The sequence below is a fragment of the Pristiophorus japonicus genome, chromosome 9 (genome assembly GCF_044704955.1).
Source record: "Pristiophorus japonicus isolate sPriJap1 chromosome 9, sPriJap1.hap1, whole genome shotgun sequence".
Lineage (NCBI taxonomy): Eukaryota > Metazoa > Chordata > Chondrichthyes > Pristiophoridae > Pristiophorus > Pristiophorus japonicus.
In genome coordinates this window covers 120,044,245-120,070,527 of record NC_091985.1, presented here as the reverse complement: position 1 = coordinate 120,070,527, position 26,283 = coordinate 120,044,245, and the positions used below count along the sequence as shown (strand labels likewise).

The 26,283-nt window shown below is 43.7% G+C and overlaps 2 protein-coding genes and 1 pseudogene across 6 annotated transcripts in view; 2 read left to right on the top strand and 1 right to left on the bottom strand.

The window, feature by feature from the left end:
* LOC139273202 (actin-related protein 2) overlaps window positions 1-22,252 on the bottom strand; it is a 44,874-nt gene extending 22,622 nt beyond the window's left edge. The window contains exons 1-4 of one of the 3 annotated variants that reach the window (XM_070889785.1): window positions 22,037-22,252; window positions 15,111-15,221; window positions 12,925-12,939; window positions 7,701-7,916 (exon numbers count right to left, since the gene is read on the bottom strand). In XM_070889785.1, coding sequence (XP_070745886.1) covers window positions 7,701-7,916; window positions 12,925-12,939; window positions 15,111-15,221; window positions 22,037-22,084 — 390 coding nt within the window. In that variant the 5' untranslated portion in view covers window positions 22,085-22,252. Of the gene's footprint in view, window positions 1-7,700; window positions 7,917-12,924; window positions 12,943-15,110; window positions 15,222-22,036 lie in introns of those variants that run through there. The other 2 variants (XM_070889786.1, XM_070889787.1) reach the window with 2 other exon arrangements.
* On the top strand, window positions 4,435-5,196 carry LOC139272860 (BTB/POZ domain-containing protein KCTD8-like; annotated as a pseudogene).
* A 192-nt stretch (window positions 22,253-22,444) lies between the features above and the next one.
* The window catches only part of LOC139273200 (N(4)-(Beta-N-acetylglucosaminyl)-L-asparaginase), an 81,185-nt gene continuing 77,346 nt past the window's right edge, over window positions 22,445-26,283 (top strand). For all 3 annotated transcript variants that reach the window (XM_070889783.1, XM_070889782.1, XM_070889784.1), the window contains exon 1: window positions 22,445-22,720. In XM_070889783.1, coding sequence (XP_070745884.1) covers window positions 22,612-22,720 — 109 coding nt within the window. In that variant the 5' untranslated portion in view covers window positions 22,445-22,611. The remainder of the gene's footprint in view (window positions 22,721-26,283) is intronic.

Sequence of the window (26,283 nt, the reverse complement as noted above, 5' to 3'; positions counted from 1 at the left end):
GTGATGTCGGTTGAGGGATAAATAATGGCAAGACGACCAGGGATAACTCCATGTGCCATGAGATCTTTTACAGTTAATGGAGAGCAACAGGGCTTCGGTTTAACATCTCATCCGACAGTGCAGCATTCCCTCAGTACTGACCCTCCGACAGTGCAGCATTCCCTCAGTACTGACCCTCCGACAGCGCAGCGTTCCCTCAGTACTGACCCTCCGACAGCGCAGCGTTCCCTCAGTACTGACCCTCTGACAGCGCAGCGTTCCCTCAGTACTGACCTTCCGACAGCGCAGCGTTCCCTCAGTACTGACCTTCCGACAGCGCAGCGTTCCCTCAGTACTGACCCTCCGACAGCGCAGCGTTCCCTCAGTACTGACCTTCCGACAGCGCAGCGTTCCCTCAGTACTGACCTTCCGACAGCGCAGCGTTCCCTCAGTACTGACCCTCCGACAGCGCAGCGTTCCCTCAGTACTGACCCTCCGACAGTGCAGCATTCCCTCAGTACTGACCTTCCGACAGCGCAGCGTTCCCTCAGTACTGACCTTCCGACAGCGCAGCGTTCCCTCAGTACTGACCTTCCGACAGCGCAGCGTTCCCTCAGTACTGACCCTCCGACAGCGCAGCGTTCCCTCAGTACTGACCCTCCGACAGCGCAGCATTCCCTCAGTACTGACCTTCCGACAGCGCAGCGTTCCCTCAGTACTGACCTTCCGACAGCGCAGCGTTCCCTCAGTACTGACCTTCCGACAGCGCAGCGTTCCCTCAGTACTGACCCTCCGACAGTGCAGCGTTCCCTCAGTACTGACCTTCCGACAGCGCAGCGTTCCCTCAGTACTGACCTTCCGACAGCGCAGCGTTCCCTCAGTACTGACCCTCCGACAGCGCAGCGTTCCCTCAGTACTGACCCTCCGACAGCGCAGCATTCCCTCAGTACTGACACTCCGACAGTGCAGCATTCCCTCAGTACTGACCCTCCGACAGTGGACCATTCCCTCAGTGCGCTGGAGCGTCAGCCAAGATTTTTGCGCTCAAGTCTCTGGATTTGGACTTGAACCCGCAACCACCTGATTCAAAGGCAAGAGTGCTACCAACTGAGCCACGGCTGACAAGAGAACTCATTTTAGATAACTGTACAATTTGTTTGTAGGGCAAAGATAAAGACAGGAGCGAGATGGAAGAATCACTTTCACACAACTCAGCCACAGAACAACATGTGAAGACGGGACCATTTCTCCCTCCCTCGCCTAACTGTCAAATTTACAAGAATGGTTCCAGACGAGTGACTTGAGTTACATGTGTAGACTAGAGAAGCCGGGGTTGTTCTCCTTAGAACAGAGAAGATCGAGAGATTTGATAGGTGTTCAAAATCATGAGGACTCGAGACAAGAGTAGAGAGAGAGAGAAACTGGTCCCATTGGCAGAAGGGTCGAGAACCAGAGGATACAGATTTATGGTGTGGCAAAAGGTGACACACAGGAAAAACTTTTTTTACACAGCAAGTGATTATGATCTGGAATGCACTGCCTGAGGGGGTGGTGGAGGCAGATTCAACCGTGGATTTCAAAAGGGAGTTGGATGGTAAGTACCTGAAGAAATTTTTTTTTTGCAGGATTACAGGAAGAGGGCGAGAGATTGAGACTAGCTGAAGTGCTCTTGTAGAGAGCCGGCACGGGTTCGATGGGCCGAATGGCCTCATGTGTTGTTACGATTCTATGAATTTCTTGAGAACCTCTGGTAACAGGCATGCTGAATCATTTAAGATTGTTCAGAATGCAGTTTTGTCCCAGCAAGAATGATGGCCTGGATTTTGCATTCCCCATGATAGCATAGGCTCAGCCTAAGACATTGTAAGCCTTGGGAAAGGCACAGGTTCCTGCATATACAAAAACCCGGAACTTGTGATCCGTCGAGCTTCACCTAATGGATCTACTGCACTGATCCCCCCCACCCAAAAAAAAAATCACTTCTTTGGCACACAGTTGGGCTATTTGCCCAAACGCGTTACACAAAACTGTTACACCTCGTAAAAGCAGGCGGAGGTCCTGCTTTCACCAGTATAAGAGTTAATATAAATTAAAAATTAAATTAAATTAAAAATTATGCACACATTTAAAATTAGTTGGCCTGGATTAAAATTTTTTATTTTATTGTAAATGTTTTATTTTTGTTGTTGGAAATGTTTTATTGAAAGAACTTTTAATTTGAAAATGGGAACATTTATTTTTATTCCAGTTGTATAAATTATCTGGGGATTCTATTTACAAATGGAATCCCCATAAGCACATTAGGAATCCTCTTTTTTGATTGATCATGTGCACCCAGTAAGACAGAGGGCCAGGTTCCGAACCGCCTGTGCCCCAGGGCTCCGTGGGCCTTTACGCAGGCCTACGCCTGCAGGCCCAGGACCCAAAGCCCCCAGACCTGAAGGTAGGTGCGGATTTAAATATATATATATATATATATATATAAATAAATAAATCGGGTCGGAGGTGTAATCCGGAGGTATGCCTCCGGCCGCAAATTCCGGCCCCATGTCGGTCCCCGGCCCAGCTTGGGCTGCCAACCCTCCAGGATTGCCCTGGAGTCTCCAAGAATTTAATCTCCAGGACACTGTGGAGAGCAACTCGGAGAAAAAAAAGCAGGTGTGTAAACTGTTTCTCCTCCCTCCCCCCCATTTGCTTTGAACATTTTAATTTATTGGTTGTAAAAATATTGCAGATGGGTGGAGGGAGGGCGGGAGGAGGAGAGCAGGCTGTTTCACCAAGTCAAGATTAATCCAACATAAAAGCAAAATACTGCGGATGCTGGAATCTGGACGATTAATCCAACTGTTTGTTTTCCGATTGGCCATGAGAAGGCAGTGTGCCAGGAGGACGGATCAATGGCGAGAGTGTGGGGGCAGGGTGGTTGGTGCTGCAAGGTCAGGTGATGAAACCTCGAGGAATACACCGAAGAGTTTGCAACCCTATACTATGCTCAGCTAATGGACTAAAATAGGCGTTCGTGTTACTGAAAGTTTAAACTACAATCTGTAGAACAGGAATTGAACAAGGACCAGATCCATGAGTAGACTGCTAAACCATACTGGCAGATAAGTTGATCATGGACATGGTAGCTGCAGGAAAGTACTACAGCAAATTGATCATCATCATTGATATTGAAATAAGTGTTAAGTGGTTCACATGTGTCACATATTGTCAAATAATGCACAAATAGAAAGTTAAATAATCTTGTAACTAGCTCTGCACTTGGGAAAACTAAAATCCTATTCCTGGAACTAGCATGGGATAAATCTCAGAACCAAGCCAAAGCTGTACAGGGCTATTACCCGTCAACTACAAAGATGAGATTCTGAGACACGTTACTGCTGTCACATTCAGCAGCTTGACAAATTCCTCCTCCAACACTAAAGGTCTATGATGCATGTCAAGCATTTAGACAAAATTGCAAGAGATCCGCGAGCAGGCCAAAGCCACCGCAGTAGAGACCCTGCTGATACAGCATGTCTGCAAGGGTCAGGGCTTGTCATCTGCACGAAAGAGTCCATAACGTCACAAAGGATCCGATACAGCAAGCTGGAACAGGTCAAGAGGAAAATTGGGCTGGCAACAGAGAAGAATTTGCTCAAGCACAACCTGAAGCTGTGTTTTATCAATGTTGACAGCTGGAAAAATCTCACAGCTGAGTGCATGAGCTGGTGAGCAAAAGCACCCAGGGTGTGGGCCTCCTGAAGCAGTGACAAAAATAGCAACATGAAGAGCAACAGCCCACTCAGGAGAACTCTGCACTCCCGATTTTAATCGCCATCATTGCTGGCCGTGCATTCCTCTGCCAAGGCCTGGAATTCCCTCACAAACTCTCCGGCTCTCTAGACCCCTCTCCCCTCATTTAAGACATTCCCTCAAAACCTGCCTCTTTGACCAAGCTTTCGGTCACTTGTCCCACTTGCCCTCCTGGTGCACTAATCTTCCAGAAACCACCACAAGGTGCTCCCCAATGATAACAGAGACCACCTATTTTATGGACCAAGACAAATTGCTCTTCAGGAATGTCTTGTTTTATCTCACGTGGCTGGTGTCAAATTTTGTTTTATAAATCACTCCTGTGAAGCGCCTTTGGTCCTTTTACAACATTAAATGTGCAATAAAAATGCAGGTTATTGTTGTTGCCAGTGAAACTTGCAGGACAGCTCGCATCTCATTAGCCAAACTAATTCTCTCGCCAGCAATTACGGCACTATTATGGGTAAACACACATTTATATTCCGCAACATGACAGGCTGAGGATCGGATCTAACTTCAATACCTGTACTTTGCCATTGAATATTGAATATATTTCCCAAGTAAGCAATGTGCAGGTTCTAATCTGGGAGCCAGGACCTGTGGACAGAAAGCCTTCAAGCACCCAGGCCCATTGTCAACGCAAGGATCCTCCAAAAAATGGCCTTTGGTGACAACAGCTTGCCCATCAGGGAGATATCCACCTCCTTCAGAGGTAGCGGAGCTGAACCTGGGAGGGCACGTGTATGTGACCAAGCAGGGCACCCTGGTCACAGTCTCAGATGCCCTCCTGGTGCACTAATCTTCCAGAAACCACCACAAGGTGCTCCCCAATGATAACAGAGACCACCTATTTTATGGACCAAGACAAATTGCTCTTCAGGAATGTCTTGTGTTATCTCAGACGAGCAGCTGGTCCTGCCCAAACACTTCTTGCAGAAGGAGAGGTAACAGAGAGCCCGAGTACTTCCAGCTCAGCGAGCTGATCAAATTTCTGACTACCAAGGTTCGTGACCGACGAGGCAAACTAGAGTGATCGAGGAGAATTCGCACAGCAGCGATCTGTTGAACAAGAATGATCAGAGAAGTGATCAGGGTTTGTATCCATTGGCAATCGCTGCACCTACACCGTAGTCCTAGATAACCAAGCAGGTGCCAAGTTTCAGAGCGTGGTGAGGATCAAGGTCTGAGGCAGGATTGTTCTGGCCAAGGGGATTGTCAAGGACACCCAGAACGAGAGCAGACACCAATTAGCCCTCTGAAAATTACACATGTTTTAGCTGAAATTCACTGACATGTCACCAAGAATCTGAGCTGGCTGCCACATGGTGGCTTATAACCACTGGGACAGCAAACTTCAACCAGTACCGAGATAACAAGACAGGGATCAGCGATAAAGTGAATTTTCGTTACCGATTCTGATGGTCTGTAGCACTAGTCACATTTTTTGTAGCAAATTTGAAGGAGCAACTTAAACCCAACATTCCAAGTCAGAGGTGGCAGTGAAAATCCAGTACTCCACCTCACTGAGTAGAACATTCGTTATGATAAAAGATTCAACATTGATGAATCATTAATACAGTAGCCATGTTATTGTTACTTTTCTTCATGAAAGCTACTTCTGATGCACATAAGAGTTAAACATTTATGAAACAGGTCAGTAGAGGCTTTCCCCCTTGAATATGGAGGTCAGTCAGACACAAAGCTCAGCACGCTGCTCAAGACATGCACATTGAACAGCAAACATTGGCTGCACCTATTCTGATCCGCCGCAGCTCTCGCAGGTGTTTAAAACCAGGACAGTTTGGAGCAAGCTCAACGGAGAGATCGACACGCAAAATGGCTACATTTACGGCACTGACTTTGCTGTTTGCAGGACTTTCGGGGACAACATCATTAAGCTATAGTTTCACTTATTCCTTTGGGCAAGGATTACCACAAGACAGAACGGTGATTACGCACGTTTTATTTTCAGTTTCTAAAACTACATTGTGAACTACAGGTTGTAACTCTCCAGTCCAGGACACTCTAATCTGGAAACATCCGTGGTTTGGCATCAGTCCCGGCGTAGGTGGCGTTACGGTTTCCCGCACTTCCTGGGTCTCAGTGTTCAGTGATGTAAGTGGGCCAGGCAAGGAAAGGGAAGGGCAGGCAGCAGACTGAAGTGCCGAAGCTGGGCCTGAGGGAGAGGAGGGTTTAAAAAAAACACCAAACCAGAATAGAGAGATACGGAGGCCAGAGTGGCACAGATTGAGCCCGAGCGTGGCGGAGGGTTTAAGGAGCCCGTGCCTAGGCTCAGCATGACCTCCCGTGGTTCAGAAAACTCTTTCGGCATCAGTCAAGTCCCAAGGGTGCCTGACCAGAGAGGTCCTACCTGTAGTTTTGTACCATCAACCAATTTATAATACACAATAGCCTTGTAATCAACAGCATGTTACCTGGGTAAACATGCGTCACAAAGACTCAACACCCAACACCATAACGCACTGCTCTCAAACTATACCACAAGAGACTAGTAGCTTCGGCTTCGAGGTGGGAGACATCATGAAGACTCTGGTTGCTGTTTGGAGCGTGGGCAGGAACATCGGCAGGGCCCTGGTAAAGCAGGAGTGGGAAGGTTGTGGCGGACTTGCGACGAGCAGTCGGGGCGAAGGAGTGATGAGGGATCGTGGTGGAGGTGCGGCGAATGAGGATGCGGGGCCCAGAAGAGCAGAGGGCCCAGGGGCAGCACAGGCCTGCCCACACTGCGATATGTGTACGCACTAGGTCCGTGAGCAGAGCAGGTCTCCAGTTGCCCTGGCTAACCCTTGCCACTGAATAGAGGCCTAGCTCTGTCGAGCCCGTGTGGTGGCTGATGTGCAATGGTCACTACACGTTTAAAAAAAAAATCCAAGCACAGGCATCTTCCACCCCTGGAGTTCAGGATTGGAACATCGGGTCCTTCATTGAAACATCTGGTGAACTCATGGAAGCAAGTCATCCTCGTTCGAGAGACTGCCTATGATGGAGCTCAGGCACATTACAGTGCAAATACAGATCTAATTTCAGCGCAATTCCAACCTACTTTTGTCACGATGAATGAACCGAGTCTACACTGGTATAATCAAGACCATCCTGCAAAATCCCAGAGTGATGGTACCCAACCAGCATGAACCAGGAGTAATTTACAATCCCATGAGATATTATTCATCACACACAAATTGCCACGTCACAATTTTCTACACGTGCACCTAATTAGCTCAAAATTCATAAATTCGCAAGTTAACAGGCAGGGCATGTACCAACCAGAATCGGCAAAGAAATTCTGTTTTAAATGCACAAAACAAATGAACCCATTTCAAACGCCTGTCAACATGGCTTTCCATTGAAAGCCTGCGTGTAACCGTCTGACTCCTCTCAATCATCTTTCCAAATTCCTGGAATGGTATTTGGAATGCTCCCCCCCTCCCCCCTCCAAGCATTACATCTGACTTAATCTACATCTGACTTAATCTAAGCAGTTAATGTTTATTTCTTTTAAGTCAGCACATACAGGTTTTTGGAAAAGGTTAAACTATCTAGTCTAGCTGAAAAATAATGTTTTCATTCATCTTCCTCTATTTTAGTTTAAATGTTAGAATCCTATAAACTGTGAAACACTGCAGTACTTTTGTGAATCTACTGAAAACAACTGATAGTACATACAAGATCTGATGTTCCCTCTCACCTTGAGGATTATAACTGGCCTGCATGTAGAAATATTTTGAGACACTAAAAAAATTCTTACTGCAATTATAAGCAGAGCCAAGTGTATCTGGTTCAGGCCAGATACCTAATGCTGTGACCGCCAGGAGAGACACAGGCAGAAAGAGAGCCTCCAGAAAAAGGAATTTTGTTTGTTCTGTTTTCCTGAAGTTCCAATCTACAATTTTCCTCAGCATTCTTACCTCGATTATCTTTTCTCGATTCTTCGTGGGGTTCATGGGTGGCTCTGTCAGAAGAATCTTACAATTCCTGGAGTCTACATCGAGCTTCTCGGGGCCAAATGTATAATCCCACAGATGCTTCATGTCATCCCAGTTTCGAACGATGCCGTTTTCCATAGGATAGTTAACCTCTAACATAGAACGCAACTCACTGGCTTCATCACCCACCATGAGATCCTGCGAAGGGAAAAAGAAAAGAAATAAAGTACAGAAGACAGCTATCACTATTGTTCAATATGAGAGAATGTTGAGTCAGCCCAATTTTTTAAAAACTGAAATGTCAAAAAAACAAAACTACCAGCACATTCTGAAATCAGGAATTTTAAGGAAATATATGGCAAAATAAACTTGTATTGGGCAAGTTATAGACTAAATTAACTTGCATAGTAGTGTTTATCTATCATTTCACATCTTAAAAGTAGAAACCAATAAACTCACATTCACGAACTTGAGAGATGAAAGGGAGATGGTTTGCAAGGAAAGAGGTTCGGAGTGTATTGTTTTTCTAGGACAAGGATTATTGAGCAGTTTTGAAAGAGAGGGGACAGTACCAATGCATTGGTTGCAATCTACCAAAATTCCCTGGACTCTGGGGAGGTCCTAGGAGATTGGAAAACCGCAAATCTAACATCCCTATTTAAAAAAGGACACAGACAGAAAGCAGGAAACTATAGACCAGTTCACCTAACATCTGTCATTGGGAAAATGCTGGAGACCATTAATAAGGAAAAAGTAGCAAGACATTTGGAAAGCATAATTCAATCAGAGTCAGCATGGTTTTATGAAAGGGAAATCATGTTTGACAAAGTTGCTGGTGTTTTTTGAGGATGTAATGAGTACGGTGGATAAGGGAGAACCAGTGGATGTGGTATATTTGGATTTCCAGAAGGCATTCAATAAGGTGCCACATAAAAGGCTACTGCACAAGATAAAAGTTCATGGGGCTGGCGGTAATATATCAGTTAGCCAATCCTCTATCCATGCTAACAGAAGAGAGAGAGTCAGGATAAATGGGTCATTTTCAGGTTGGCAAACAGTGACTAGTGGGGTGCCGCAGGGATCGGTGCTGGGTCCTCAATTATTTCCAATCTATATTAATGACTTGGATGAAGGGACCGAATGTAATGTAGCCAAGTTTGCTGATGATACAAAGATGGGTGGGAAGGGAAACTGAGGACACAAAAAATCTGCAAAGGGATATAGACAGGCTAAGTGAGTGGGCAAACATTTGGCAGATGGCATGGAAAATGTGAAGTTATCCACTCTGGTAGAAAAAATAGAAAAGCAAATTATAATTTGCAACGTGCTGCAGTAGAGGGACCTGGGGGTCCTTGTGCATGAAACACAAAAAGTTAGTATGCAGTTACAGCAAGTAATCAGGAAAGCAAATGGAATGTTGGCCTTTATTGCAAGGGGAATAGAGTATAAAAACAGAGAAGTCCTGCTACAACTGTACAGGGTATTGGTGAGGTCACACCTAGAGTACTGCATACAGTTTTGGTCACCGTATTTAAGGAAGGATATACTTGCATCGGAGGCTGTTCAGAGAAGGCTCACAAGGTTGATTCCAGAGATGAGGGGGTTGACTTAAGATAGGTTGGGCCTATACTCATTGGAGTTCAGAAGAATGAGAGGTGATCTTATTGAAAATTGTAAGATAATAAGGGGGCTCAACAAGGTGGATGCAGAGAGGATATTTCCACTCAGGGGAAACTAAAACTAGGGGGCATAGTCTCAGAATAAGGGGCCATCCATTTAAAACTGAGATGAGGAGGAATTTCTTCTCTGAGGGTTGTAAATCTATGGAATTCTCTGCCCCAGAGAGCTGTGGAGGCTGGGTCATTAAATATATTTAAGTCGGAGATACAGATTTTTGAGGGATAAGGGAGTAAAGGGTTATGGGGAGCAGGCAGGAAAGTCCACGATCAGATCAGCCATGATCTTACTAAATGGTGCATCAGACTCGAGGGGCCAGGTGGCCGACGCCTGCTCCTATTTCTTGAGTTCTTAAACTTTGTTTCAGGGATGGGCACAGAAGGAAGTGGATCTGGAATGAGATGGGGCAACGTAGGTGGAGAGAGATACATGGTTGTGGTTGAGGATGGGTTGGTCTGTGATAGAGACCAATAGGAGTAGCGACCATGGAAGGTGACTTGTCAAAGTATTTAAACACAGAGGGAGAGGTTGAGGGAGGATGTCAGTGAATCTAGGGGTGGGCTACAACTGCACTAAACCTATAATAAAAGTTGTGAATCAAACCAAAATATTTACAAAAATACTGATCACAAGGCTAATTAACATACCTCGAACATAGGCATCAACTATTTGGATTCTATTAGAATAAACTCCATACAGGTATATTAAGAGGGTTTTAAAATTAAAAAAGGTAATTTCCTCGATTTGTACGGTTTACTTCCATTTAAAAAAAAATGTTCCCTTTTCACCCAAAGACACTATATTACAGAACAGGAATGCCCACAAGTAGCTCTTTTCATGCAAGAGCAAGAAGTTTCCGCAAGCAATTCAATCAGGATAATGACAATCAATCCAAGTCGAATCCTCACTTTGCTTCTGTATTCAGCAGGGATTGTTTAATGGCAATGAATGGAAGAACCACTAGCTGATGGTTCTCTTCCCCTGGCCTAGAGATGTTGAGACCAACTCTAACATCCCTACTGTTGCCCGGATTGAGATTAGCCAGCTCCTAATTGAATGATACTGGTAAGGGATGTTGCAGATCTGCACATTTAATGACAACCTATTGCAGTGGGAAGTATTTCATAGCAAGTATTTCATGCAAGTTACCATGTAAAACATTTTTTAGACCTGTATTGATTAACTAAATCTTTATTTCAATGTGGACTTCACTGGTGTGGAGTTTAATAATTGATAGCTTCATCAAAAGAAAAAATAAATGTCAATGCCTCATTTAAAACAGAAATATCTGCTCACAAAGCCTGTGGCTGTTGGTCAAGTACTTCCATGGCCTCAATCAGTTTTAGCTCCTACAAACTGGGATTCCTCTGAACAAGTACAGTTTTGTTTTAAAACACAATTGTATAGCGAACAAAGTTAAAGGAAGGGGGGGGGGGGGCTGGGGGGAGTAATCTGCATTGTAAATATGACATCCTACACAATTGTTCTTCATCACCGTTGGCGGTTTGGGGGGAGGGGTTCAGTCTGAGATACTGCAAAAAAAATTATTAATAAAACAAACCTATTGTTCAACAGACCTATTCCACAACATAACACCTCAGATAGATCATTCTATTCAAAAACAGTTGTTAAACAAATTTCCTTCTTTTCAAAGAATTGATAATTTGCTGTCCAAAGGGCTTGAAATTTGGGGCTCTGCACTCGCCACTGGTGCAGCTTTATAGAAACTAGATAAGCTACTCATATTGTATACATAGCCATTTGCTCAAGGCAGTTTGCATAAAGCCTGTACAAAGATTTCTCTGCGTGGGAGCACAGTACAGTAAGCAGAAATTAATACAATACCTCAGACCAGTCATGCTCTGACAGTTCATTGAATGCCAATAAATGTCCAAATGCTGACAAGTGCAAAGTAGAAAGCACTTCATGACCACAAAATGAGTACAATCAAAAACCTAGTCATTATTCTGATAAAATTGATGAACTAAAGCATTCATCGAACTTTGAAATGACCCATTAAGTACACGCATTCACTTTTGACCAGTCAAATACATTCAATTCTGGAAATTAATGTTAGAACTGTTCAATAAGCAAGAGCATTAAACTGCTTTAAAAACAAATATACACTGATGCAAGATTCCAAACATACTGTTCACAAATGTGCACCATAGATTTCAGATAAATCTCAAACACTTCTTGCTTGTAGTTGCACAGCATAGCGAATATGCAATTATACAGGGACGTATCAACTGATCCACCTGAGCAGCCACATTCCATTGTCAATGAAAAAATGGTAAAAGTACTTGTATCGAGAAGAAGTGTTAATTTTGAGCCCCAGCCAACCAAATGTTATTACATATATATAAAAACATGGGTAATTTCAGTCCAAATACATGCTTGAAAGCAAAATAAAGATATTGTGGCAAATTCATGCTGCAACGTGAAACACCGAAAATCTAAACAGGCATTTTGCAATTTTTAAAGACAGCAAAATTAATACATTCCCATTACATATCCTATTCAGGAGCCTGACCCGAAACAGAATTTAACAATGTTTTAACAGTCATCATAAAATCCTGGGGGTTAAAATGTTCTTGTAGCAAGACAGAGACATTTGTTATACAGGTATTTATTTCTCTGCCACCTTCCTCTTGCAGGTCAACCTGTTCCATACACTATTCCTTAAATTCTCAGGTTTCTGCCCTGCCAGGAAAGACAACCATAACTCAAGAGTGACTAGCCCCATTTTCCCTAGCTGTTTGGCTCCAAAAACACCTGGCTAGCAGAGATTATAAAAGGTTTTGCAGGCACCAACCTGTGTCTACCACTTTATGTAGTCATTTTGTTAGTGAACTGACATTATATAAACACCGTCACTAATCGTTAAACAACCATCATTCCTTCAAAAATATCTTCCCTCAGCTGCAACTCAAGTGACTCTCTCCAATGCTTACATGACCCTTGAATTTGTTTTAACTTTTGGATTATGCAGTCGAGTTTGAGAAAGTAGTTTTCAACTTCATGAAAAATAATTTGACTCTCCTCTAAATGCCCATGCCACCCCTGCTAAATACCAACACAGCATTCCAGAGCTGCATGACTAATAATCGCAGACCCTTCTCGAATCCTTTTCAGTAAGTAGCATTTGGGGTGGGACACCCTTGATTTTTCCTACCAACAGCATCTAGTTTTCACTTAGCACCTGCCCCAAATGGCCTGGAAAAGATCAGCAATTTGCTGTGTGGATAACATGTGTTCTACCACTCTGATGCAATGCACTAGTACACCAACATGCTGCCAACGCAAAATCTGTTTAATCCGCGCTTTTAAATGTTGAATAGAACAGACGAGTTAACTTTCCAGCATAACAGGGGGGACAACCTACAAAATGCTGTCTTGTTATAACAAACAGTTGAAACAAATGACAAAATGTTAACAAACGAAAAGGAATTATTTCAACACAAAGTTTGATTGCAATACCAAAATAAAATGCAATGAAAAGATGAACACACCACAACAACATACTTACCATCTTTTTGTTATTCTACTTCAACAGGTGAAGAAAGAAGAGAGAGAGAGAGAAGGTAAAAACAAAGGTCAGAAAAGGGTCTGAGTGAAAACATCACTCCCGGAACTCTAAAAGATCCAAAGTGCCTTCCAAAATTAAAAGGAAAAAAAATGATAAAACTTTGAGAAACCTCCCCATTTGTTGTGTGAAGAGTCAAATGTGCAGCTAAAAACTATGGCTCTATTCAGCATAAACCAATTCACTCAGGAAATTTGACAGTTTTACAAAATGTATCTCAAGGACAAGTTATTACTGCAATAATAAAAACAAAATAAGTTACTTTTCTAAGTGGTACAGAATCAACACTGCCTGGCAATTACTGATGTGTTCCTCCATTTCTCTCAATTCAACTCATAAACTGAAGTTAATTAGATTTTGCTTTTGTATTCCACAGAATAATTTGTTACGTTATCTTATCTGACACTGGGGATAAAATAGAGCATCTGAATGACTGTCTTGGCCATTATTTGCATGACTATTCTAATCCTGTCAAATGGGGTACAAACATATTTATATCTCACTGAAAAACTTCTGAACAAGCTACATTGCTCAATCTTTGGCCCCCTTTGAGTAAGAGTGCTGCTTCCTACATTTCTTTGCAAACATGTCCATTATAGATGCACATTGCATGCTTCCAGCGAATGGAAAATCTTGAGAAAAAATTAATTGGCAGGTGTTTGATTAAAATTTAGGAAATATTTAACCCTTGGACTGTCAGCAGCTCAAGGGAATTTTAATTTCCCTCAGCCTTTAAATTTTCAACACACACAGTAATAGTTTTAAAGCTTATATTACAGCAAATATACTACTGCAACATTAACCCTCTACAATTAAACTGCTCCTCTCATCTTCCCTCCCTTCATTCCTTTTCCCCTAATGTCTAAGCTACACCGATTTGGATTTCTCCCTCTTAAAAATACTTCAACTTACGCATTTATTTTTCCTTATGGGTCTCACGATTGGCTTCGGAAGTGGGAATCACGTTAAAAATAAAATGACAGCCTTTGATCAGCGGTCGCTTCACAGGCCATTTTTCAGTCATGAAAAACCCAGAACACAGCCACGACACAAATGAGACCGTCAACTTTTGATTCTAATTGCTAGCAATAAACCAAGATCAGGACCACAGTTATATTGCCCAGATTAAACTTACAAGAGTTAAGCCGTAAACTGCCGTGAATGAGTTAAATATTTAAAATTGCTGGCATTTCAAATACTTGTGAAACACACTGTCCCCTTCTCCACCCAGCCAATGAATGTCAGGAATCACTTTTGTATAAAAACAACTTGCTTCCAAAATGTTACTTTATTGCAGGTTTGATTTTTTTAAAAAAACGTTCTCTTAAAATTGTTTCCCTTCTGAGTCAATCCACTCCATACACCACCACCTGCTGCACTACCCAGCCTCCCACTTTTCTATCCAGTGAGAAACAAGTTTAATTAACCCTATAATATTGTATATGCAGAATATACATCATGTAGAGGTGGCCTAAACTATGGGCTGACAATCAGAAACCAAGAACTTCCTCAACTACAATGTATCTGCTAACAGATGGCTCAGTGCTTACCTCCTCGGTCAAAATGGGTGCATGACCCAGGGGTGGAAATGGGAGGAGAAAGAAAAGGGGGGAATGTGGAAATAGAACACTTTTTACCCTCAATCCAATAAATAATTTTACATATAAAGACTACATTGTACTTTTGGTCATCAGTACTTAATCTTTCACTGATGCATGAATTTGAAATAGCACTTTAACATTCATTTATGTACTTTACTGTATTAGCGATAGTCAAGATTAGTAACAGTAAGGGCATCTCATCTTAATTTGGCTTTATAAACACAATATATTAGATTTTTATAAAGTATGTTCTAAATTATGTACAGAACAATGGCACGTGCTTTAAATATATATATTTTTAAAGATTTAATAACTGAAGGTCTTTGCAAACATTTTCTGAAAAGCTCAGGCTGCAAGTTATGCATTACTGTTATAAGAGGAAAAGTTAGGGCTTTTCCCCCTCTAGTTCATTATACAAAAAGCTCAAAAACATGCCAGGACCCAACAAATGCATATGCCATCACTATGGAATAAAATGGGCAAGAAAAATGTAGTCATATTAAATTAGATAGCTTTCCATAGCAGTACCTTGATCTCAATATTCCCAACTTTGGCAGTGGAACGGATGATGGGACGGCCCACTAGTGCTGGAAAGATGTGCTCTGGAAAGTTGGAGCCAGCATAGCCACACTTCACGAACTATACAAAGTGGGAAGAAAAAATAATTTAGTTTCTTAGTCAATTCATTTTGCAGTTAACTAACCATCAAAAACAGAAAAACAAGTTATCGTGTTACAACAGCCACTCACTTCTTGCAACCCGTTAGTTTTGGCATAAAGCAGACATTCCTTCTCACCTGTGTGTAAACAGTACAATTTGGACTTCAGTTGAATACTCAAATTAATTTGTTGAGTATTAGCATTTACAGCTTTCCTTTTATAAAGAATATATGTAGTACTCCATTAGATCCAATACACAGTTCTGCATAGCAAGCATTCTCAAATGTAGATCATGTATGCACACTTACATATGCATACATGCAGTACATTTGTGTCAGGAGTAAATCCACTCAAGTTGTTACTTCATGCCTTCAGTGGTCTGAACATTTTTAATTAATACCGCTAAAAGAACTCAAAGTACGAAGCAATATACATCTGTGTATCTTACAATAACAGACCATACTTCGAGATGAGTATTTACATTAACTGTAAAACACATTTAAACAGTGAATCATTCTGCTACAAAACTACTTACACTGACAACTTATATTTATACAGCACCTTTAATGTAGTAAAATGTCCCAAGGTGCTTCACAGTAGCATTATCAAACAAATGTGACACCGGGTCACATGAGATATTAGGGCAGATAACCAAAAGCTTGGTCAGAGATGTAGTTTTAAAGGAGTGTCTTAAAAGGCAACAGGTAGAGAGGTGAAGGGAATTCCAGAGCTCAGGGCCTCAGCAGCTGAAGGCACAGCCGCCAATGGTGGAGTGATTTAAAATCGGGTATGCGCAAGAACTATCCCAATTGATTTATCTTTTTTTAGAAACAATAGCTAGCAAATGTGATTAATTCATTAACACGGAGCTTCAATTGCCTACTAAAGTATTGTATTCCATATGCCAGTAAGCTTACGTGAAAAATAAATTTCTTCTAAACTTCTCCTTTTTTGTGAAACGAAAGAGTAGAAACAGAGACCCTAGAGGGCCTTCGACCACACCTGCATTTTCGGAGTGGGCTGCTGGCCATGCCCCCATAGGCAACTCTACATTAACTCTCAGGTAAGTTCCCGGGATGGGGTTTAATCGGAAATGAGGAGAGCACAATTGCCAGAACTGTGGAGGCAGGTGGAGCAGCCCTGCTCCTTCAGGCTCCATAGAAAGTTGTTCTTTTTTAAAATGTTATAAAAACTTGCTGTTTGTCAGTGGCCGCTGAAGAATTCCAGGCGTGACGCCTCTTCAACAGGTGTTAGTTACAAGCATTAGCATATTTAAGGTCCCCACGAATTTAGCAGTAGGACCAACGCCTGAAGATTGGGCTCAGGCTGTCCCACTGTTAAATTGGAATGCTTTGCGCTCGTTTTGTGCCCAAAGACAGGCGCAACGCATACTAATTCCTAACCCAGAGAGTGATAAAGGAGAATGTGGAACCATTAAAGACAGATCCAGCAGAGACTGTAATGGACAATAAGGAAATGACATACTTGTTAAATGATTATTTTGAATCTATTTTCACAAAAGAGGAAGAGGACAAAATATCAGCTGTACAAGGAAACCTAAAATAAGTCAAAGAGGAGGAACTTAGTGGGTTTAATACAAGTACTAATGGAGAAAATAACGGAACAAGGTAGACAAATCTCTACGGCCTAGTGATTTCCTCCCAAGTAAATTGCAGATGCAAGTCATAATTTTTGAACGCTCTCAGGATTTGAGAAAAGTGCAAATGTTATTCTATTATTTAAGGGAGGGATAAACCAGACAGACCAGTCAATTGTGGCTAAGTTGCCAGAATCTATCAGAGGCAGTGACGGAGCACTTGGACAAGTATAAGCTGATCAAAGATCTGAAGGCTAGGTAATGTCTAATCGGTTTGAATTTTTCAGAGGTAACTAGCTTTGCAAATAAGGGAGCGTCTATGGATGTTGTCTAGAGACTTCTGAAAGGCATGTGATAAGGTTCCGCACAAGAAATTAACAAAAATCAAACTGCATGGAATTGGAGGAAATCTTGTGACATGGGATTGTAATTGGTTGGGAGTTAGGAGACAAAAGGTGAAAGTGGTGATCCCCAGGGATCTGTACTAGGGCCTCAGCTTTTCACCATATATATCAATGTCTTGGATGAAGGAAGAGAGAGTTGTATATCCAAGTTTGCAGATGACACTAAGTTAGGAGACACAGCAAGTTGTGTCGAGGGGAGCAGGGACACAGAATAAGCGAGAAGGTAAAACAATGGCAGATGGAATTCAATGTGGGGAAGTGTGAGATCATCCACTTTAGATTTGAGAAAGACAAATCAGAATATTTTATTCATGGCAAGAGACTAGAAGTCGTGCAAGAGCCCAAGATTTGTGTCCATGTACACAAATCATTAAACAAGTGAGGTGATGCTGTAGCTGTACAGAGCCTTGGTCTGATCCATCTAAAGTACTGCACTCAGTTTTGAAAATACTCACCAGAATTATAGAATGGCTGGAAGCGTTAAATCATCAGGACAGGCTGCAAAAACCTTGTTTGCATTCCCGTGAATTTTTAATGTTGGGGAGTGATGTAAGCGAGGTGTTTAAAATGATACAGATTTGATTGGGTAGAAAGAGAAATTACATTTCCATGCAAAAAAACTAGCACCTGTACTCAGCTATAGTCTAAATGAAGTCTTGTAGAAATTCATCACCTTCTTGCTTCTGTATTACTGCACTAAAGGTGCTGTATAAAATGCTAATTGCTGTTGATTGCTGCTCCAGTTATTAAGGCATCATCCACTTACAATCCTGCTTTTAAAGATCTGAACTCTCTGCTTCTCCACTCGACTGAGAATTTTACCACTTGGCATATATGTCAGTTATTTTCTCCTAAAATGCACTACTTCTCATTTATCTACACTTGCTACTTATCTGCTCACTCCTTTCATCTATGTCCTCCCACTCTGTCCCACCATCTTCAGTCAACATGTAATTAATACATCAGCCATTTTTTAATATTGTCATATATACATACATACAAGTCTGTCTACGTCAAAATTAGTGGCATATAAAGAACACCACAGATCCCTGGGGCATGTCACTAGCCACATATAGTACACCACAACTTTGTACAATTCCTGTTCCGCTCCAATATTTACAACTACACAATTACAGTATAACACAAGCATTCAAACAGATGTAACGTCTCCCCTGCCCATTAAAAAACATCAGAACTAGACCTTGCAAAATATCTCGTGAAAAGTATCAGGAAATACCGGGGGGGGAAGAAGAGGTGCAAAACTGACATTTTCCAGTAACTGGTCGGTACATTTCATGAATCCAAGTCATTGATCTACAGATTGGTGTAAAGACAGGAAATCTGCTGCTGACTGCATGACCATGAGAGTCCTAAACAGTAGAATACTAATTCAGAAAATATGAATAGGAGATCAAAAACCATGACATACACACCCACACACAAAAATAGTCATCCCCATGGCAAGTATAAATATAGCTACAAATTTCAGACTTTTTCAACTTGCAGATTTTAGAGTGAGGGTGACAGCCACCCTGTAATTTTAATTTTGCTTATTCCTAGCATTTTAGAATACTAGAAAACTGTTCTATTAAACTGATCAGCTGTGATCTCACTGACTAGTAGTACAGGCTCAGGGGCTAAATGACCTACTCCTGTTCCTATGTTCCTGTAAAGTTAGATACACTAGCATTCATTGTTAGTGCTAACTATGCTAGCAAAATGTTCGTGTGCTAGCATGCATTATAAAATCTTATAGCACCAACACTTTTCAAACCATATTAACTCTTTATTGTACTTTAACCTTTCTGGCACAGACTAAAGTAAACATCAATTGGACAATAAAGCACATCACTATTACAACCATTGCACAAGCTTAACTGGGGTATTCAAACACAGAGCAAACTATTCACAGCTACATACACCAACAGTGTCACTTGAGTGCAATCCAAATATGGTTGACATCACCATGTGGAATCTTTGCAAACAGCTGAACCATGTGGAACAGACTAAATGCTTGAAGCAGCTTATTGATATGCTTCGAACATGGAAAGCTATAGATATGACTGATCACTGACTTACACTGGCTCCCGCGGGGTTAAGCACTGCCTCGACAATTCTCATCCTTGTTTTCAAATCCCTCCAAGGCCTTGGCCCTCCCCATCTCTATAACCTCCTCCAACTCTACACCACCACCACATCCTCCCCACCCCCAAGATCTCTGCGCACCTCCAATTCTGGCTTCTTGCGTATCTTTGATTTTAATCACTCCATCATTGGCGACTGTGCCTTCAGCTGCCGAAATCCTAAACTCTGGAATTCCCTCACTAAACCTCTCCATCTCTTTCCCCCTTTAAGATGCCCCTTAAAACCTACCTCTTTTTCCAAGTTTGGGTCACCTGCCCTAATATCTCATGTGGCTCGATATCAGATTTTGTTTGACAATACTCCTATGAAGCGCCTTGGTTCGTTTTATTATGTTAAGGTGCTGTATGAATGCAAGTAGTTGTTGTTGGAAGGTAGCAAGGACATGTAAATATTGAAGCTAATGATCAACTGCTGTTTGAGTTAAAATCTTTCAAAAATCAAGAGCCATCTCCACCTCACCAGTCGCTCTTGTTTTTAAAAAAGGTGCTGACTCAAATTTGAGGGCAGCTACATGAGTGTCAACAATGCTCTGGTGCCTCGTGTAAGTAGCGGTTCCTCGTGAGAGCGCCAGCAGGTCAGTCACCTGTGGAGGGAGTCACGGCTGAGCCCAGACTGTTTCCATATGACAACATGCACACACTCCAGCTGCAGTCAGTGGAGAGCGATAAGGAACAGAACCCTTGTTGGTTTCCCCCTTCCTCGTTCAATGCACCAAATGCAATTCCTCAACTCCTGTCGTGCTTAAATCAACTAACTCAGCTCAGACCCACGATCGAACAAGAGATGCCCTGGTCTGTATAGTTTAGTAACACACCATTTAGGCACGCGCCCGTTTCTGAAGGGATCTTTTCCCCCAAAAGCTCTAATCAGCAGATAATCTGCATTTTCAGACACGTCACCTTTATATAGACACACCTTAGAGCATGTATAGTTTGTGGTATCAGCTCATAACCACTTTTAAGAATGTGGCTTGGTGCCACTGAATTCCTTTCCTGTCAGTTAGTGCTTGCAGAGCATTCGCCCCAAGGATGTAGCAAGTCAGCAGAGATATTTTAGCACAGGAAGCTAAATATATGAGAATAGCAAATACAATGCAAGAACATTAAAGTGTAGCCAGCAAAATGCAAACCCACAGTGTTTGCCTTTTAAAAAAAAAAGTAGATAAAGTTAGTGAACAGATGTCTGTTCTCATTAACCTTTTTCTTCTCCAATCATAGAATCAGAATGACAACACAGGAAGTGGCCATTCAGCCCATCGTGCCTGTGCTGGCTCGGTGAAAGAGCTATCCAATTAGTGCCACTCCTATGCTTTTCCCCTACAGCACTGCAAATTTTCCCTTTTAAGTATTCATCCAATTTGCTTTTGAAAGTTATTATTGAATCGGTTTCCACCACCCTTTCAGGCACCCTTTCTGGCATTCTAGATCACAACTGCTGGGCGATAATGAGACTTGCAATGAGCGAGTCAGCCTTTTCCAGGTGCTTCTAACTGATGACAGGCAGGCGGGACGGAAGATGTTGTCAGCCCCCATCTCCAATCTCCACCAGCCCTATACCCCTGCCCCCGATATCTCTGATTTCCAAATCTGGCCTCTTGCGCATCCCTGATTTTAAGCGCTCCACCATTGGTGATCGTGACTTCAGCTGCCTCGGCCCCAAGCTCTGGAAATCTCTCTCTCCCTCTCCTTTAAGACACTCCTTAATACCTACCTCTTGGACCAGACTTTTGGTCACCTGTCCCAATATGCCCTTTTGTGGGTCAGTCAATTTGTTTGTTTGATGATCACTCCGGAGAAGCACCTTGGAAACATTTTACTCATGGTTCTGGTCTCACTATTGCAAAAAAAGGATTGAGAGGCACTGGAGAAGATGCAGAAAATATTCACAAGGATACCAGAACTGAGGAGTTATAACTATCAGGAAATATTGGGTTACTTTTCTCTAGAAATGAAAAGGCTAAGGGGTGACCTGATAAAGGTCTTTAAGATTATGAATGAGTTCAATAGGCAAAACAGAGAAAATGTTTCCACTTGCATGAGTCCAGAATTGGGGGTCATAAATATAAGAGTCACTAATAAATCCAATAGGGAATCAAGCAGCAACTTCTTTACCCAGAGAGTGGGAAGAATGTGGAACTCAATACCACAAGTAGTTGAGGCCAACAGTATACATACATTTAAAGAGAAGCTAGATAAACGAGGGAGAAAGGAATAGAAAGATACGTTGATGGGGTTAGATGAAGCCGGGTGGGAGGAAGCTCATGTGGAGCATAAACACCAGCACATTGGGCCGAATGGCCTCTTCGGTGCTGCAGACACGATGCAGCTGTGTTACAGGCGCTACATGAATGCAAGGTGTTGTAGCGAGGGGTGCAGGGAGAAGGCTCGGCCTCGCTCAGGCGCTGAGGACCGGCGGGCTGGCGCTGTGTGTAATACCGGGGGAGGGAGGGGCTGAGAGAGAAGCCTAGTGCACACCCGCGCACGGTGAGGGGTGGTGCCCGCGGAGGGAGCCCGCACCCCGGGCCCGCAGGGAGAGGCTGAGGGGAGCGGGGAGAGGCTGAGGGGAGCGGGGAGAGGCTGAGGGGAGCGGGGAGCGGGCCGCCACTTCACTTCCTCTGCTCACACCTAGGCCAATCAAAGACAAACCTACCCCGGTTCCGTTGTCACAGACCACTACTTTCCTGCCGTGGCTGTCCATGGTTTCTAGCCCAGCCGCCGCCTTGCTCTCCTGCTTCGCCCCACTCGCCGCCGCGGCCGGGTCTTTGGACTCAACTTTTGACCAGCCTCCAGAGGCCGGAAATGACGGCCGACCGTTGGCTCCCGCTCCACTGGGCGCGCGCCCCCACGTGCTGCTCCATTTCCGATCCGCCGCGGTGAGTGGGCGGGGACTTGTGACACCATTTGATTGACACTCAGGCCGTGCGGTTTGATTGACACACGCGGGGGGGGGGTGACGTCGCTTGAATGTCAGGCAGGGCGGGGCGTCATTTGATTGACAACACAAAATGGAGCGGGTGGACCAATAGCCGTTGGACGGGTGGATGGGGGCGGGATTTGGATAGCCTCGCCACGGCGGGGCGGGAGTGCAGGGGAAAAAGGATTTAATTTGTTAATAAATGTCTATTTATAATTTGGCTGTTATGGTTTGAGCTCTCTTTTTTAAAAATAAAAGGGGGCACTTTTTTGTTAATTTGATCGACCAGTCAGAGGAGAGGACGGGTTGTTATGGCGGCGGTGGGAACCTGGGCCTTCTCGTTAGCGGCGGTGGAGACGATGCGGAACTTGCTGGCAGGAGGGAGCGGTGCCACCGACTGTGTGCAGCAGGCAATGGCAGGTGATCCAGTGACATGGGTTGTGCTTCAGTCCCAAACCCTCTGGGAATGTCTCTCCTGCTCTGTGTCCTAAATCCTCTGTGTTAGAAGGCTGTGGGTTCAAGTCCCACTCTGGAGACTTGAGCACATAAATCTGGGCTGACACTCCAGTGCAGTGCTGCACTGTTGGAGATGCCGTCTTTCAGATGAGATGTTAAACCGAAGCCCCGTCTGCTCTCTCAAGTGGGTGTAAAAGATCCCTTGGCACTATTTTGAAGAAGATCAGGAGAGTATCCCTGGGGTCCTGGCCAATATTTATCCCTCAATCAACATAACAAAATAAACAGATTATCTGGTCATTATCGCATAACTGTTTGTGGGAGGTCGCTGTGTGCAAATTGGCTGCTGTGTTTCATACAACAGTGACTACACTTCAAAACTACTTCATAGGCTGTAAAGTGCTTTGAGGCGTCTGGTGGTTGTGAAAGGTGCTATATAAATCCAAGTCTTTTCTTTTAAATCTTGTACTCTTAATCTTCTGTATACATTCCCTTGTTCGACACCGATCAGCCACTATCTACTCTATCCCATGTCTTCATACTTTTAAAATCTCTCAAGTCACCTATAATTTTCATTACACTTTCCAACAAAACAGCCCTAGTTTTTCAAGTCTTCCTTCATATGTATACCAAGCCAAATTGACACTGAAAAATTAGGCTGGAAAATGCAAAGCTATTGCAATTGTAAAGATTTCATCATTTTTCTTTTCTTCCCTGATATTTGTGATAACACATTGTTTTTTTTTGCAGCCTATTTTCATAAAGAACCTTTCTCTATTACTGTTTGTTCATCCCATTATGTGGCCGAGGAGCTCCTCCCGGAGTCACGGTGCGAATTTCAACCCTATGGGGCACAACAGACATGATCTTTATAGCGCAACAGCTGCAGGAAAAATTTCGGGAGCAGCGCCAGCCCTTATACATGGCTGCCTTTTGACACTGTCAACTGCGAGGGTCTATGGAGCGTCCTCCTCCGCTTCGGATGCCCCCAAAAGTTCGTCAACATCCTTCGCCTGCTCCACGATGACATGCAGGCCATGATCCTTACAAACAGATCCATTACAGGCCCAATCCACGTCCAGACTGAGGTCAAACAGGGTTGCGTCGTCGCTCCAACCCTCTTCTCAATCTTCCTCGCTGCCGTGCTCCACCTCACAGTCAACAAGTTCCCTGCTGGAGTGGAACTAAATTACAGAACCAATGGGAAGCTGTTTAACTTTCGCCACCTCCAGGCCAGATCCAAGACCACCCCAACCTCTGCCTTCAAGCTACAGTACGTGGATGATGCCTGTGTCTGCGCACATACAGAGGCTGAACTCCAGGATATAGTTGACGTATTTACTGAGGCATACGAAAGCATACTGAGGCATAGACCTTACGCTAAACAGCTGTAAGACAAAGGTCCTCCGCCAGCCTGTTCTCGCCGCACAGCACTGCCCCCAGTCATCAAGATCCACGGCGCGGCCCTGGTCAACGTGGACCATGTCCCATACCTCGGGAGCCTCTTATCAACAAAAGCAGACATTGATGAGGAGATACAACACCGCCTCCAGTGCGCCAGCGCAGCCTTCGGCCGCCTGAGGAAAAGAGTGTTCGAAGACCAGGCCCTCCAATCTACCACTAAGCTCATGGTCTACAGGGTTGTAGTAATACCCACCCTCCTGTATGATTCAGAAGCATGGACAATGTACAGTAGCCACCAAGTCGCTGGAGAAATACCATCAATGATGCCTCCGCAAGATCCTACAAATCCCCTGGGATGACAGACGCACCAACATTAACATCCTCGACCAGGCCAACATCCCTAGCATTGAAGCTGACCACACTTGATCAGCTCCGCTAGGCAGGCCACATTGTCCGCATGCCAGACACGAGACTCCCAAAGCAAGCGTTCTACTCTGAGCTCCTTCATGGCAAACGAGCCAAAAGTGGACAGAGGAAACCCTCAATGCCTCCCTGATAAAGTGCGGCATCCCCACCGACACCTGGGAGTCCCTAGCCAAAGACCGCCCCGAGTGGAGGAAGTGCATCCGGGAGGGCACTGAGCGCCTTGAGTCTCATCGCTGAGTGCATGCAGAAAATAAGCGCAGACAGTGGAAAGAACGCGCGGCAAACTAGATAAATGTGAGGTTATCCACTTTGGTGGCAGAAACAGGAAGGCAGAATATTATATCTGAATGGTGACAGATTAGGAAAAGGGGAGGTGCAACGAGACCTGGGTGTCATGGTACATCAGTCATTGAAAGTTGGCATGCAGGCACAGCAGGTGGAGAAGAAGGCAAATGGCATGTTAGCCTTCATAGCGAGAGGATTTGAGTATAGGAGCAGGGTGGTCTTACTGCAGTTGTACAGGGCCTTGGTGAGGCCACATCTTGAATATTGTGTACAGTTTTGGTCTCCTAATCTGAGGAAGGACATTCTTGCTATTGAGGGAGTGCAGCGAAGGTTCACCAGACTGATTCTCGGGATGGCAGGACTGACCTATGAAGAAAGACTGGATCGACTCGGCTTACATTTCACTGGAATTTAGAAGAATGAGAGAGGATCTCATTGAAAAACACACAATTCTGACGGGATTGGACAGGTTAGATGTAGGAAGAATGTTCCCGATGTTGGGGAAGTCCAGAACCAGGGGTTACAGTCTAAGGGATAAGAGGTAAGCCATTTAGGACCGAGCTGAGGAGAAACTTCTTCACTCAGAAAATTGTGAACCTGTGGAATTTTCTACCGCAGAGAGTTGTTGATGCCAGTTCATTGGATATATTCAAGATGGAGTTACATGTGGCCCTTACGGCTAACGGGATCAAGGGGTATGGAGAGAAAGCAGGAAAGGGGTACTGAGGTGAATGATCAGCCATGATCTTATTGAATGGGGGTGCAGGCTCGAAGTGCCGAATGGTCTACTCCTGCACCTACTTTCTATGTAAACTTGTCCCACCTTCCCTTACCCTCAACGACTGTCTGTCCCACTTGTGGCAGGGACTGTGGTTCTCGTATTGGACTGTTCAGCTACCTAAGGACTCATTCTAAGAGTGGAAGCAAGTTTTCCTCAATTCTGAGGGACTGCCTATGATGATGATGATGATGATGATATGAATGAAATTATAGGCATGACCACTAGGTGGGATGAAATGTAGGTTATGCCTCCCTGTCCTCAGATACAAATTCTGCAATTGCTTCCTACGTTCCACCTAACTCTTTATATGGGATTGCACCACTGACTGACCTGTATCAAGCAGGATCCTCCACTTTTTAGATTAAGATCTGCAGTCCTAATAGTATTCTTCAAGATACGTGCCTCTGAATTTATCCCTGCCCCCCAGCTGTCTATGCAATTTCCTTTACACCAATCCATCTTTCCTGCTTGGAAATTTTGCTCATGTTCATATTTCCAATGTACTGGGTGTAAGAGAGATTAACGAGGTGGTCCCTCTTACTGTTCAAATTACCAACCTATTGCCCTCAGATCAGTACTTATTACATTCTTTGAAGTTAACTCTGAACAAGAGGGCATAATCTTTAAAATT